The following is a 16,249-nucleotide window of genomic DNA, read 5'->3' on the forward strand; positions in this document are numbered from 1 at the left end:
AAGCAAATTATTTAGGAGCATGCTTGGCGGTTCCTCAACTACAAGGATCATGGAGTGCCCTAGTAGTGGAGGGAGAAAAGGGAAATAATATCACTGAGAAACTTTACAACAATAAGGATGAAGTTTCCAGAAGGGGAAAAGCAGTTAGTGTATAATATATTAGGAATTAGGAAAGCATGGAAGTTTTTAAAAGTAGAGCTGAAAGTTAGAAGACAATCAAGCAATGTCTTCCTAATTTGAGGGGGAAAAAGTTCACCCTGGAATTCTCTACAAAATCAAATCATCAGTCAGATGTGAAGATTATTTATTTATTATCTTTTTATTTTATTTATTTATTTTATTTTATTATATATTTTGGAAATAATAAGGTTTCAAAACAGACTTAAAAGGTATATTTTCCTTAGAAATCTATCATTCCTATGGGGGAAAAAAATGAGGGATTCAACCTAGAAAGGGATGACATGAGTTTGGGGAAATAGGCTATCCAATATAGAGGAACAAGGTAAGAAAGGCCTTGAGATGTATAGCTGTACCACAGAAAAACAGCCTGATTGAAGTGAGGAGAGAGAGAGGATTGTAATAAAGACTTTTCCCATCATAAATAAAATTTTCCGCATGTAACAAAGTAATGTTGATATTATTGAGACAAACCATTTCATTATATGGGAAGAATTACCTAAAGTTGCTTGGAAAACTAAACAAATGAAAATTATTTACTACAGTAAAAACACAAGGTAGAATAAGAAAGGAAAACTTGCCAGGATATCATTTCTGGTCATAATAATGTAAATACTGGGTATTCATTTAACCATACATTATGATGTAATTCATAAGTATATCAGAATATCAGAATATATGAGTGTGTGTATATGGGGTGGTTTAATAGAACTACATCCACATCAACTCAAAATCAATAGAATTACACTTCCCAAAATGGTGGTGGTAAGAGGATGGACAAATCTGTACCACAAAAAGCAAGCACAAACTGAACAAGTTAAACAAATTATTAAATATCAATATTATGGCACTGGAAAATGAACGAAGTGAAACAACAATTTGAGAAGTGTTTAGTCATGAAAAAATACTACTGCATTGGGAAAGAATGGCAAGTTTGTGATCTTTTTGCCCACAGAGTAGGCCTTGCTGTCTCTTGCCTCCAGAACTTGGGCAGAGAAATCCTACAAATGTATTGTTTACAGGTGTTGAGTTCAATTCAGGGTAGGTGACAGAGAAAGTAGAAATTTAAGGGGGGGATATTTTGGAATCGAATGTATGAAATATGATATGTCAAGAGTTTTGTAATGTTTTGAATAACCAATAAAAAAATACAAAAAAAAAAGGTGATAGAAGGGCCAATACAATAACTTCTTCATACAAGTCTGGCTGACTACTGAACTCTGCATACAATAGATGCCAGGAAGTATTTATTGCGTGTATTTTCAATAAGAATTGAAAACTTAGACCTGTGAATTTGCTGTGCCTTTGATTGCATTCCTTAATCCACAAACAACCTGAGCAACAGAAAGCACTTTTTTCTGAGACACCTTAGTGGCAGTGGATACTCTAGAGAGCCAGACTAAACAAAATAAAACTTAGCAGTGACATTAGCAGCTACAAACTGTGGGGCAGGGGGAACATATTTCACAGTAAGTTCAGGCCAGTTAATTGATCACTAAACCATTAAACCAACAATCCTCAGAAGAACAAAACAAAATTCAGAGCTGCTACAACATATTACATACATTTTCTTGCTTCTGTCTACAAATTATGATATATGCAAAGAAATAGGAAAGTGATTCATACTGAAGGAACAAAAAAGGATTGCATAGACTGAGTAAATACAAATGTTGTATTTAGCAGAATAATATGTTGAAGTAGCTATATAAATATGGTAAGGAATTAAAAGAGAAAAGTCCTTGAATGAACAAATAGCAAATATCAACAAGTTGGAAACTTCAAAGAAAAAGCAAATTGGTAATTTTAAAATTGAAATGTGTAATAACTGAAACTACAATTCACTAGATGATCTAAACCACAGATTTGAGACAACAGAAGATAAAAAAATTATTGAACTTGTAGATTAATACTCATTAACCAGTCCAAAGGAAAAATTCTGAATAGAACCTTAGATCTGTGGGACAATATCAAGTGTTACAACAAGTGTATAAGTGGAGTCTCAGAAGGTAAGGAGAAAAAGAAAGGGTCAGAAAAATAATTACAGAAAAAACTGGCTTAAATCTTGGCAAATCTGGTGAAAAATATTAACTCTGGGATCTAAGAATTTCGGTGAACCCCAAGCAGCGAAACTTCTGATAATTAATGAGGAAGAGAGAATCTTGAAATTTGACAGGAGCAAAACAAAACATCATAAATAGGGATTTCATGATACAATTAAGGTGGACGTCTCCTAAAAATCATGGTCTCCAAAAAACATCAAAATAAATATGCAAAGTGCTAGGGTAAAAAGACTGTCAACTGGCTGGGTGTAATGATGCATGCCTGTAATCCCAGAGGTTTTGGAAGCTGAGGCAGGAGGATCAAGAGTTCAAAGGCAGCCTCAACAATGGCAAGGTGCTAAGCAACGCAGTGAGACCCTGTCCCTAATACAATATTTTTTTAAAATAAGGTCTGGCATGTGGCTCAGGGGTCAAGTGCCCTGAGTTCAATCCCTGGTACCCCTCCCACCAAAAGAAGACTGTCAGCCAACCATATTGTATCCAGCAAAAGTGTCTTTAAAAAATAAAGATGAGCCTGGATAAAACATGTGAAATAATGTGTTACAAACAGACCTTAAAGGAAATTCTTCAGGCTGAAGCAAAAGGTACCAGATGGTAACTAGAATACTCAAGAAGGAAAAAAGAGCAGGGGAAGTGGAAAATATAAGGATAAATTACCACAAAAGCAGATTCAAAAAAGGTACACATAAAGTCACATTTTTCTGCAGTTTGCCTGTTTTCTATAATTAGAACTTTTGTTTTGATTGCTTTGAGAAGGAAGGACAGAAATGAAAGACTACACAAGATGGGAAATTTAATGGGTGATTGTCTCTACAAAAACATGAGATTCTAAAGACCATCCCCTCACAGTGAAGTGAGTTAGAAGGGGAACAGTCCTGTAGAATTATAAATAGGTATCAATTCCTGGGGTTTTTAGGGAATTTCAAATCTTGAATTCAGTGTGTTCTGACAGAATAGCAGGTACCTGGCAAAATCAAATGCATATCACTTCTGGAGGGAAACACTTTCATTGGAAAAAATAGTGTTATTCTCACAAATAATTTTTCAAGTACAGTGTTCAACATATAACCAGAGATAAATATGGACACAAGTTAGCTAGACTTCTATCAGTAAGAACTAACAAATATATCAGACAATGGAAATAAGCTTTTACTGGAATGATCATAAGCAAAATATAAAAGAATACTGCTTAGTATAATTAACAATGTAAAAGACATATTTAAAGACAGTGCAATGAAAAAGCAAACAATAACAGTATGTATCTTTGAAGAGGAGCCACAATGGAATTTCTAAAAACATGCTGTATTATAATTGATATTAAAAATTCAGAGACTGGTTTAATAGCAAAGCAGGTACAACTTGGAAAGAATTAATGGACAGAAGATGGATGAAAATCTACCTTCCAGACAGAGGAAAAGAGTGAAATACAGGCAATATTTGAACAGTTGAGAATTTTGTAAAAGTAAACAACAATCTACAGATTCAAGAGGCACAATGAATTCCAATTCAGTGAGGCCCAAGTAAGAAATGAAAAGAAATCTATACCTAGATACATCCCAGTAATACTGGAGAATGAAAAGCCAAGAGAAAATCTTAAAAGCAACCAAAGAAAAATGACAGATAACCTTCAAACAAGCACCAGTAATGGAAATTCGAAGACAGTGGAATGATATTGTCAATGTGCACAAAGCAATAACCGTTAACCCTAGGACTTTATATCAAGTGAAAGTATCCTTCAACAAAGAAGGCAAAGATAAATATGTTTTCTGAAAGACAAAAACTAGGATAATTTACCACTAGTGACTTCTTGGTAAGAAAAATTCTACCTGTAGGCAGGTAGAAGAAAATGACCCCAGATTATTCAAGAAAGATTGGTAAGAAATCATGAAATGAATATTAACTGTATAGAACAACATGAAATGAATATTAACTGTATAGAACAACAACAATAGTAACTGGGATTTATATATATAATAATAAGTAAAGCATTTTAAATTTTTTTGCCCTTTTGTTATATTGAGCAATTGGAACTTCTTAAAAAAATTACTAGGAATAACTTGACTTATTAAAGTCATTAATTATTTAATTTGGCCTATTTAAAACATGCATGTAATTCTGTTGCCAAATATACAATTATTTAATTCATCCTTAACTTTTAGACATTTTAATTTGTTTTCAGCATTTTTCTACTAATATTATTATGATCATCTTTATAGATAAATTTTTACATATTTTATTGATATTTCTTTAAGATACTTTTTTTTTGGTACTAGGGATTGAACAGATGAACCCCTGGGTGCTTTACCACTGAGCTACATCCCCAGATTTTTTTATTCTTTTTTTTGAGACAAAGTTGTGCTAAGTTGCTAAGGATCTTGCTAAATTGCTGAGGCTGCCCTTGAACTTGTGATCCTCCAGCCTCCCCATTGCTGAGATTACAGGTGTTTGCCATCACACCCAGCTAAAATAATTCTTAAGTATTTAATTATGGTGTCAAATATATATACAAAAGTTTAGGCCTTTTGCTTCTAAGAAATCTATCATCTTTAGTTATGATAGCATATCCATTTCTTATAAGCCCATCTGTTACTACACCTTATCATTTAAAACAGTTTGATGCTAAAAAATACTTGTTTTGATTTGGATGTCCCTTTTTAATAAAACATTTTTAATGGATTTTCTAAAGCAACCCAAAATGGTTATTGAATATCTGGCCTACTGTTTACATAAACTGAGTAATCAGATAAACAGCTTTGGTGAGAACGGTACATGGATAGAGTCAGTGACATTCTGGGTAAATACTGGTATCAGGATTATAGCATCTGTGCATGGGCTTTTGGATTCTACAACTGAAAAGCCTTTTTCTCTGCCTTTCAGATTTGTGGCTATTCAGTAGAAATGAGGAAATCCAATGCCTAATTTTTATGTAAATGGGCTAAAACTGTGATGTGACTAATTTTTATAACCTTTTGTATGTGTAAACTGTTTTGCTGCTACAGATTCACATTTGAGCATGACATTCTAAACAGACACTGTGCTGTTTGATCTCAGAAATATCTTCTTGTAGTTATCAGTGTTTTTTCTATTGATACAAAATCATTTTGGAAAAATGTTTACTGAATGGTCATAATTGAATATTTAGTTTGGAATGTCATAATTTGGGACCAACACACCCACAATAAAAATATTAATATATTGGGAAGATTCTTAACTTTCTTTCTTTTTTTTTTTTGTTTCTAGAAACCACTAAGTTTTATATGACAGAGATAATTATTCAACCATCTGAGAGAAGTTTTCCTATCATACCAAGGTACAAACAGCAAATTAAATTTATTACGTAATTTTGTAGGTATAATTGATTAAGAATTCATTTTTATTCATAATTTTTTTTTAATTTGGAAAGGGGAAATGCCTTAGAGAAAAGTTTTGAAATACTTTAGCCCAACTACACATATAAACAATTTGAGGTTTTATTTCTTTATGTTTTGCTTATATGGTGTATGTAAATATGTTCATATAAATCTTCTAATTCTGAAAGTTTTTTGTGCTTCTTTCTATGTGCCAGAGATTCAGAATTTTATAACATAATCATCAATCTTTTTCTTGTTTTTTTGATTTTTATTTGTTTGTTTTAGGTACTGGACATTGAACTCAGGGGTGCTTTATCACAGAATGAAATCTCCAACCTTTTTTATTTTTTTTATTTATATGTGACAGTGGAATGCATTACAATTTTCATTACACATATAGAGCACTATTTTTCATATCTCTGATTGTATACAAAGTATATTCACACCAACTCGTGTCTTCATACCTGTACTTTGGATAATGATGATCATTACATTCCACCATCATTAATAACCCCATTGTCCCTTCCTTTCCCTCCAACCCCTCTGCCTTATCTAGAGTTCCTCTATTCCTCCCATGCTCCCCCTCCCTATCCCACTATGAATCAGCCTCCTTATATCACAGAAAACATTTGGCATTTGGTTTTTTGGGATTGCCTAACTTCACTTAGCATTATCTTCTCTGACTCCATCCATTTACCTGCAAATCCTTTTTATTTATTTTTTATTTTTTAATATTTTATTTTTTTAGTTGTACACAATATCTTTATTTATTTATTTTTTTATGTGGTGCTGAGGATCGAACCCAGGGCCTCACATGTGCTAGGCGAGTGCTCTACCACTGAGCCACAACCCCAGCCCTCCTTTTTATTTTTTATTATGAGACAGGGTCTCACTAAGTTGCTTAGAGCCTTGCTAAATTGCTGAGGTTGGCTTTGAACTTGCAATACTCCTGTCTCAGCCCCAAATTGCTGAGATTACAAGCCTGTGCTACACACCGGCATCAATGGGTTTTTGAAAAATTATTTCTGGTTTTCATTTGACCTATTTAAAATTTGAAACATAGATCCATTTCAAATTATTTCTGTGTTTCAAAATAAAAGATCTTCAGCCTCTAAATCTATTAATTTTTCTTTTCTTTTAATCTTTTCCGGTTTGCAAACAAAAGTTAACCATAGACAGTCTTTAGTATATCTATGATATCCAAAAATTATGGCAACCTGAAAATAAACTTGTATTTTATCATTCTATAAATATTTTCTGAACCATAGAGCTGTCACTTTAAGGAGATCTAAATGAAAAAAGAAAATGCAGATTATACAATGTTTGGAAGGAAATTTCTCACATTCTTTTGTAACCTAGCTATCCACTATTTAATGTGTATATCATCAATGGAATATCTACTATCACTAACATGGTATTTTTTTATTCAATAGAGAGGAATCGGTAGCTTTGGGTGGCAACTGTATTACTAATTGGAGAATAGATTTTAAGAAGAATGGAGCAAACATAAATACACTAAAATCCACATTACCACAGATTGTGAGGGAAGGGGCAGTGGATAGAAAAGTCGGGGATGCTGATGTTTCTGCCTTTTAGGTACCCTATATGTAATTTTGGCTTATCTTACTAGAGTTATTATGAGAGTCACTGTACTTTGGATAATAATTGATTTCTGTTCAAACAGGTCTCAGTTTGTCCAGAGTGTTATTGCCCAGTGTCTGGTGGAACTCTCCTCTGCTAGAAGCACTTTTAGATTCACTATTCAAGATCAGGATGGCAAGGTGTACATCTTGGTAAGAAATCATTCTGTCCAGTTTTTTTGTAGCCTAGTAATCCAAGATCTCAGAAAATTTCTCTTTTGTTTTTATTTTTTCTTAGTTCATAGGTCTAGAAGTTAAGTGATCAAGAATTGAATATTTAATATCAGCTTAATTCATAAGTCAACCTTCCTTAACTTTATGACAAATGATTGGGTACTTCCATGTATTAGGTTCTAGGGATACAGAAGGAAAGAAAACCTAATTCCTTCCCCTAAGTAGCTCATACACAAAATAAGTGTTTTCACTCTGTTTTTAATGGTCAGTATAATACCATTCTGTCTGTATTTCTTTTTCTTTCTATTTGATACTTTTTTTCCCCTTACTGGGCTATTTGATACTCTTAACTTTAAAATATGTTTTATTGCTTCTGTTATTTTTTAATTACCTCTGACATCTTGATGTTTGAGAAAGTGGCAAGTTTGGGAGAAAAGGCTCTGTGGTTAGCACTCATCCCTTACGTATACCACAAGGGTCTAATATTACACTACCTCTATTAAAAATAATGCTTTGCAGAAATGAATCTGGGGCATTTATCTGAAAACCAAAGCATCATGGACCAAGTCTCCTCTGTCTGTACATCTGTTTTATTCAACCAGTTAATATACATGAAACACTTCTTATTTGAAAGGCACTGTTCTAGGTGCTTAAGGTAGAACAAGAATGCCTTGGCCTGGGGTAGAGTTATGTATGGTTTTGCTGCTGGCCATCCATTTTGGGAACTCTGTGCTTCTCTACTTCCAGAGAACTTCTGTGGCAGGCTAATACATTTTCCAACTTCAGTTGATATTAAATCATAAATACATAAATAACAATGTAATTGTAACTTCATAGTCAAAGTCTGAACACAAGTTTAGTTTTCTTTTCTTGTAAGATTTTTAAGTTGAACATCAGGAGTAGGAACTTTAAAATTTTTCTAATAGATATTTAAATTTTTAAAAATTTCCTTTTTATGGAAATAATACATTCTTGAAACACATTCAGACAACATGAAGAACATAAAGAAATGTTAGCTTCCCCATTTGTCCCCTCTCCTCCCCATCACATAGTGCTTTCTAGAGGTAATTTATCTTAATAGTCTGATGTGTGAACGTTAATATTTTTCTATCCATATACAACTTTTGTTTATGAAAATGAAACAGTATGACATGATCAGAATATTTTTTGTAACATGCTTTCTTCTCATAACAATAGATCATTAAGGATTATTTTTTGTTAGTGTAAGTGTAGGTCTTACTCTTTAATAACTGAGTTCCATTGTACAATTATAAAAGACATGCTACAAAAAATCTTTGCACATGCATTTTAGTGCTTCTTTAGAAATGAATCTTTCTACTCTAATACAGCATTGGATTTATATGATATAAACTCAGATGGTAATCACCTTGTAAAACATTGTACTATTATTGTTCTTTTACAATGGATGTTCTTGGTGCCCCACTTAGATCTGGTTGACTGTGTTGCTACACCCATTCCCAGCTGCTGACAGTGTTGGATGCCAATAGTTCATAGATGTTCCCTTTTCCAGAAACTTGCCTTGGGTAATGATGTTGACTTTCTGAGGAGGTTTCCTTTTCTTACTGTCCCATATCCATTCCTGCCCTGGTCAGCCTGTCAGTGATTTGAATCTGGGCCACAAAAAGCTGAGGCCTTGGCCTCAAGGTGGGGCCAATTTTGTAGGTATAATTCAAGCTCAGGATCTCCCCATGGATCAGGCTGAAGCCCAACTCCTGCTGAGCTTGTATTCTGCATCCTTGCAGGTCTTTCCCTCATATTTTCCCGTTCTCCTGAAAGTATCTCAGTGAATCACATACCGCTGCATCCCCAAACACTCCTCCATTAGCACTTAGGGAATACTCATTCCAAAACCATTCTGAGATGGATGTTTCCAATCTTTTTACAATATTTTTTTAATCTAATCTCATAGGTAAAAAATAGTGGCATTGAAATTTTGCATTTCCTTATTATTAGTCCTATTGACGTTTTAATTTTCATTTATTACATTCCTTGTTAATTTGGTTACTATTCTTTGCCTATTTTTCTATTGGGCTATTTTTTGCCCCTTACTTATTTCCAGAAGCTACACATTTATAGATTATAGATAGTTACATTGTTATTTACATATTGAATATTTTCTCCTCATTAGTTGTCTTTTTTTTTTAACTTTATGATGTTGGTTGCACTATTAAATATCGTGCTTTGAAAAGCCTACCTTATTTTGAAATTATGTGATTGGTTCCCCTCTATTTTTTTTGAATAGGTTTTTTTTTCTTTTTAATAGTAGCTTAAAATACAAATAGGGTGGCAATATCCTCATACGTGGATTTTTCTCTTCACACCTTTAGCTCTGGCTTTTAAACTCAGACAGTGTGGTGATTGAATCTTTGAGTTCCGACCATATCAAAAAGTTCCCCCTTTTGGAAGATACATTAAAAGCAGACTTCAGTTCTGCCTGGAATGCTATCAAGGTCCTCTACCAGCCATGCCTCAGAAGTGGAGATGAAAAGTGAGTTTTGCTTTTGTTTCCCACTCCACACTGTTATAGCTTCTGTTGTCATGTTGGTATTAAAAAAATTAATGAATTTAATGGTACTATACTGCTTCACTTCTTGAAATTTCTAGGAATCATGCTGCTAAATATGCTTTTAAAGTAGATTGAGTTATTACAGATGATTCATGCTAACATGCAGAAATCTTGCTTTTACTGAAAGTAATTGGTCTTTTCTTGTAATCTCAGCTGTCTGTATATAGACTACAGTACTAGATTAGGCTTCAACAATCATGAATACTTACTGGTAAGCACTTTCCAGTCATTCAGGATACAATAATAGACATAGTCCTTGCCTCAGGAGTTGTCATTCAAACGGGAGGAAGCAAACAATAAACAAAACCATCATCAACAAAAAGTCAAAGGCTTATATGGTTTTTTTTTGTGTGTCCATTACTCATCTAAACTCACCTGAGCTTACAGTTCTCTTAAGGCTAGACACAGCCCTGGGAGTTATCCCCCTTATAAAGATAAGGATACTAAGAAGTGGGTGGTATGTTATTCTAGTAAAAAAATAAATCAAGATAAGGAAGCAGTGAAGTGTTAGATGGGTATAGGCCATTGTCATTTTATATTGAAAAGTCAGGGACAGTTCCTCAGGAAAAAAAAATGATATTTAAGTGGAAAATCTGAAGGATGTGAAATGGTGAGCCATGGCCGAGGGTAGAGCGTTCCTAGTGAAGGTGTTACAGAGTGAGGGCCTTCCAAGAAACTGAGGCAACTCGAAGACCCTCTCATCAAACCCTGATTACTCATCAAACCCTGATTCTTGAAATCAAGTCAGCAAGATTTCAGACATGTTGCTTAGAGTAACAGGAATAAGTTTATTGAAGGCATAGGAAAAGGGAAAGGGGACACTCTCAAGGGAGAAAATGGGTCCTCTAAGAGAGGAGAGGGACCACATGCTTCTCCTGCACTCCAATTTTATTGGGGATCCCAGAGAAGTTTCCAGAGAGTCCCACCCAGGACAACCTTTTTGACTTTTGACTAACAGCAACAGGACATCAGACTTTCAAGTACCCATTGCTATGGCAACTCTATGTCACCTTGGGCCATACTGACTGGTTCTAACTGGATTCTTAACCAGGAAGAACTATCCTGTCTCCTAGAGTTTCAGGATCTGATCACAAAAGTCTGGGTTCCTCCCATCAACATCATCTTGGGTCTGCATATTTCCTGCAGTTAACAGGTAGTTTGCTGAGGAATGTGACATATCCTGTCCACTTAAGCCAGGCTGGACTGCAGGTAAATTACTTCTTGGAAAAGAAAGCATGTGGGGTAAGCACAGTGGGCCCATTTTATAGAATTATTCTCTTAACCTTGTGTTCCCACCATCCTTATCTGTCTGTTCCTTAGCAAAGGAAACAGCAAGTATTTTATTGTATGGATTGAAAGTTTATACTTGTTCTGTATTCTCAGATGGGTTTATCAAATTTCTGCTAGGAACAGAAAGATCCCAGTTTTTTTCTGGGAAATAAATAAGACATTTAAAACAATTACTGCTTTTCTTTCATCTTTTTTTTTTTAATTAAGCAAGCAGTGCAAATCATAAGAGATTCAAATAATCAGAGACATGTAAACTAAAATGTGAAGTTCTTCATCATATCCCTCTCCAGATGTAAACTGTTGTGCAATCTTCCACATTGCTTACTATTCATTTTGCGTCTTAACAAAATCTAAATGATACATATGTTTTTTAAAAGAGCAAAACACTTTCTCTTGGAGATTCTTTACATATCAAGGCTTGACATTTTATGAAATGAGTATACTATAAATCACTTGACCATTTTACTATTGATTACTTTTTGCTGTTATAATTAGTGTTGGACTATGTACTGTTGTATATTTGTTTTATGATTATATGTAGGTTTTTTATAAGAGGGTTTTATAGAGGTACAATTGTTGGGTCAAAAGGTGTGCACATTTAAAATTTTTATAGATAATCTCAAGTTGTTTTGTAAAATGACAATGCAAATTTATAATCCCTCCTAATATTATCTTAAATTCCCATTTCCATACCCTCTTATCATTTAGGTTTTTCCCTATCTGATGTCAGTCTTAATGAAAGAGGTTTAATCTACTCTCTTTATGGTATTGAGGTACACTCAGAGAATATGATTTGTGTTCTATGCTTTTCAGACTTTTTGGGAGGCCTAAGACATGGTTAACTTTTAAACTGTTTATTAATTATATTCTCTGTTGGTGTGGGGGTGTGTGTGTGTGTGTGTGTGACGCCGTAATGTAGATTTATATAGTCAATTTTATTAAATCCTTTATATTCATCTTTACTACTTATTTGAAATGTAGACTTTTGAGAAAGGTATGTTAAATTTTACACTGATTATGGAAGTTGTTTTCTTCTCGTTTTTATATGTTTTTGTATTTTTTCTTTTGAAGTTAATAGATATTAAACGTTTGAAATGCTACAGTTTAACTGATTGCATATTTTGTTAATAGAAAATTTTGTTCCTTTTCCATTCGATGCAAAGTTCTTTCATTTAATTTTCTTTGTGTTAATACTGCTATATTTAATTTTAAAGAGATTATTGACTTGTTATAATTTTTTTTGCATTTCTTTATTTTCACCTGTTTTATGTCATTTTATCTTAGGTACATGTTTCATTATTATATGCTTTGTGAACTGCATGTCGCTGGACATTTTAAAACTCCAATGTGATTGCCTCTTTATCTTAATAGTGAATTTAATTATTTCACAATTATTGTGATTATTGAGATAATTGCACATGGTATGCTATGGGGTCATTTCCTTCCTCTGATGATTTGGAAATAAAAAGTAATTCCAAAATTATTTTTAATGGTTAAATTTAAATTTTTAATATACTTTACTATTTATATTTAGATTTAATATCCCTACTTTTCACTAGAACAAGAAGGACGTAAAGTTTCACATTTTTCCTCTGGCTTACTCTCTTTCCTACTCCCTTCCCTATGTCAACATCATCTGTGATTCTAATGAAGGGGGCTGCATTTCTTCCTTCCTCTTTTCTAAGCCAAAGTCCTGTACCATATTTTTATAAAAATATGTAATGTTATTTTATGTATTTTAACATGATTTATAAATGATACTAAACTCCCATCTTTCTGCAATTGTTTTTTCATTCAATATTTTTGTTTCATTTTTTAATTTGATCAAGTATATTCTTCAATACATCTTTTAAACTTGGATTATAGTTAGTCCTTGAATATCTGAAAATTTCTTATACTTATTCTGACTTTGATGGTCTTCAGGATTTTCTCTGTATCTTTGATTTTCCTTTCTTATTTTTTTTCTTTCTCTCTCTCAGGTACTAGGGATTGAACTCAGGGGCACTGGACCACTGAGCCACATCCCCAGCCCTATTTTGTATTTTATTTAGAGACAGGGTCTCACTGAGTTGCTTAGTGCCTTGCTTTGCTGACGCTGGCTTTGAACTCTCAATCCTCCTGCCTCAGCCTCCTGAGCTGCTTGGATTATACACGTGCACCATCACATGTGGCTTATCTTTGGTGTTCTAGGATTTTATAAAGATGTGTCTAAATGTGAATGTTTGCTCAAAATTTTCTCATATCTATTTTTAAAGATACAATATGCTTTCAGTCTCTGTAAGAATAGTAATTATACTTAAATTCCTCTGTTTTCTCTATTAACTTTTTTTCCCTTGGGTGTTAGCTCTTTTTGAAAACAGAGATTGAGTTTAATGCTTCTTTTTTTCATAGCATTGCTCTTCCCACATGTTTGATGGGTTGACTAGAATTCTTGCACAAGGGTTTGAGCTCCATGCCAACTAGGACCATGTCTGTCCTACTCACCATGAATATTTGTTAAAGAATTCAAAACATACAATTCGTGTTTATACAGTGGTACCTGATGTTCTACTTATTCTCTGATAATTATAATTCAGCTGTTGATGACTATGAGTTCTTGGTAGCGTAGCCTGTGCTTATGGATTAGTGAAAGATAACTCAAAGGATTTGCTGGTCTGGACTTGTCTGGACTTGTCTTTTTTCAACTTTTGGAATTAAAAAAGTGGAGGTAGTCACAGATTCAGTTATGGTGATAAATCTTGTATTAATTATATGTAGGATCTTTATACTGCCTTTCTTAAGGAGTATTAAAGGAACTTGGTGTACTTGGACCATATTTACTCATTCTGAACAAATTCCTATGATGCTAGAAATAGAGTGACATTAGTCAGCTGTGTTCTGTATTCCATTAGGCGACTTTTTTTTTTTTTTTTTTTTAACTCCACGTGTCTTGGAAACAAGTTAGTGTCTAATGAATGAATTTACCTATTTATAAAATTACTTTTGTTGAAAAAAAAATTACTTTTGTTGTGCTTTTCCTCCTGCTACTTTTTGGCTCTGTGTGCCCCAAGGTAGGAAGAAAATTTTTCCAGTTGGATAAACGTGCTGTGAGTTATTTACTTTTGTCTTTTAAAGATATTAGTGTCTTCCTTTCTGGGGCATGACTGAGCAAACTTTAGACTCGTGGTATATTTTTGATTCATGGGGTGGTACATTAACTATTTTAGTCCAATTGGCTAGAATTTTTTTTTCTAGTGAAAGTGTGGATTGCCAGATGGTCGTCTAAATAAGGAAAATAGCAAATGTAACTATGGTTTTATTTCCTTGAGCACTCACAAAAAAAGTGGCATATAATATTTTTAGAGTGTTCTTTCTAGCAATTTTGCTCAACATTTTGAAGTATATTGTGTTTTTTTTAATCCCTTCCCTTCTTACTTCAGCCAGTGTTTCACATCTTAGTGAAACCAATGGTTTACGGTTTCATGTTTTATATTGGCAAAATAATCTATCTTATATCCCACATTCTTTTGTTTGTATATCAGAATTCAGATTCTATGTATTGACTCTCTAGCTTTGGACTCTAAATTATCTTCTGAAATTTATTTCTGCCATTTTGTCAATTCACCCATGATGGCCTCATATTCTAGACAGGGTAATTTTGTCCCTCAGGGAATACTTGGCAATTTCTGGAGACATTTTTGGTTATCATTACTTAGACGATTGGCATCTAGAAAATAGATAAGATTGCTCTTAATATTATATAACACATAGGAGAACTCCCACAGCAAAGAATTTTCTGGATCAAAATGCTGAAATAGTACCAAAGTTGAGAAACCCTGCTCTGTACTGCGTCTTGAAATCAAGCTGTTTTTGCCTTCTTCTATGTATTATAGCCCATAATTTTCTTGAGATATATTTAGACCTGAAAATAAGAGAAATTCTAATATGGCATGAATCAAAATCTCTATAACCTCAGATGTTAGCTTTGTTAGAATAAACAGAATAAATGGTGAAATATTATGTAAATGTTTATAACACTTATCGTTTTTTTCTGTAAGGGAAACAATTCTTTTAATTGTATACCCAAGAGTGGGTTTGCCAGATCATATGGGAGTTCTATTTTTAATTTCTTGAGGAATCTCTGTACATTTCCATAATAGTTACAGCATTTTGCCATTTTACCAATGGTACACACACATTTCAGTTTACTCACATCCTTGCTAACACTTGTTAGCTTCTGTTCCTTTTTTGATACTAGCCATCCTAATGGATGTGAGGTAATATCTAATTATAGTATTGATGTGCATTTCTCTGATGGTTAATGATGTCAAGCATCTTCTCATATGTTGGTCATTTGTATATCATCTTCAGAGAAATATCTGTTCAAGTCCATTATCCATTTTTTAAAATTTGGGTTATTAGGTTTTTTATTGTGGAATTATATGAAAGTGCTTGATATATCCTGGTTATTAATCTCTTATCAGATAAATGATGTATAATTTTTTCTTTCATTCTGTAGCTTGCCTTTTCACTCTGTTGATTGTATCCTTTGGTGTACAAAAGTTTTTAAGTTTAGTGTAGTGTCATTTATCTGTTTTTGTTGCTGCTTGTGCTTTTAGTATCATATCAAAAGAAATCATTATCAAACTCTGCTTACTTTGGATAGTATACAGTGATGTGGCAAAGACTTCATTGCTTGAAAAACTTTGGAGATAAAATTAAATGGTTTTGACCAGATCTACAGAAATTTGTTCTTTTGTTTGATAAAAACATAAATCAAACTAATTGTTAGTTTATGATAATTTTACATCCAGCAGAATATCTAAAGACCTATTTAATAATTATGTAATCTGCTAAAGCAATGCTAATGTTTTTAAGTATGAATATTATGCTAAAATAAGTGAATGAGTGAATCAGTGAGTAGCTGACTGAACTGATACATGTTACTCAGCCCTTAAGAGCACTTTATTACGGCATCTCAAGGAAGCATCT

General features: G+C 33.3%; 1 protein-coding gene across 2 annotated transcripts in view; it reads left to right on the forward strand.

The window, feature by feature from the left end:
- The window catches only part of Ube3d (ubiquitin protein ligase E3D), a 145,161-nt gene that overhangs the window by 30,496 nt on the left and 98,416 nt on the right, over positions 1-16,249 (forward strand). For both annotated transcript variants that reach the window (XM_027928234.2, XM_071613240.1), the window contains exons 6-8: positions 5,478-5,547; positions 7,272-7,380; positions 9,750-9,910. In XM_027928234.2, the coding sequence (XP_027784035.2) occupies positions 5,478-5,547; positions 7,272-7,380; positions 9,750-9,910 (340 nt within the window). The remainder of the gene's footprint in view (positions 1-5,477; positions 5,548-7,271; positions 7,381-9,749; positions 9,911-16,249) is intronic.

This window comes from Marmota flaviventris, chromosome 6 (assembly GCF_047511675.1).
Source record: "Marmota flaviventris isolate mMarFla1 chromosome 6, mMarFla1.hap1, whole genome shotgun sequence".
NCBI lineage: Eukaryota > Metazoa > Chordata > Mammalia > Rodentia > Sciuridae > Marmota > Marmota flaviventris.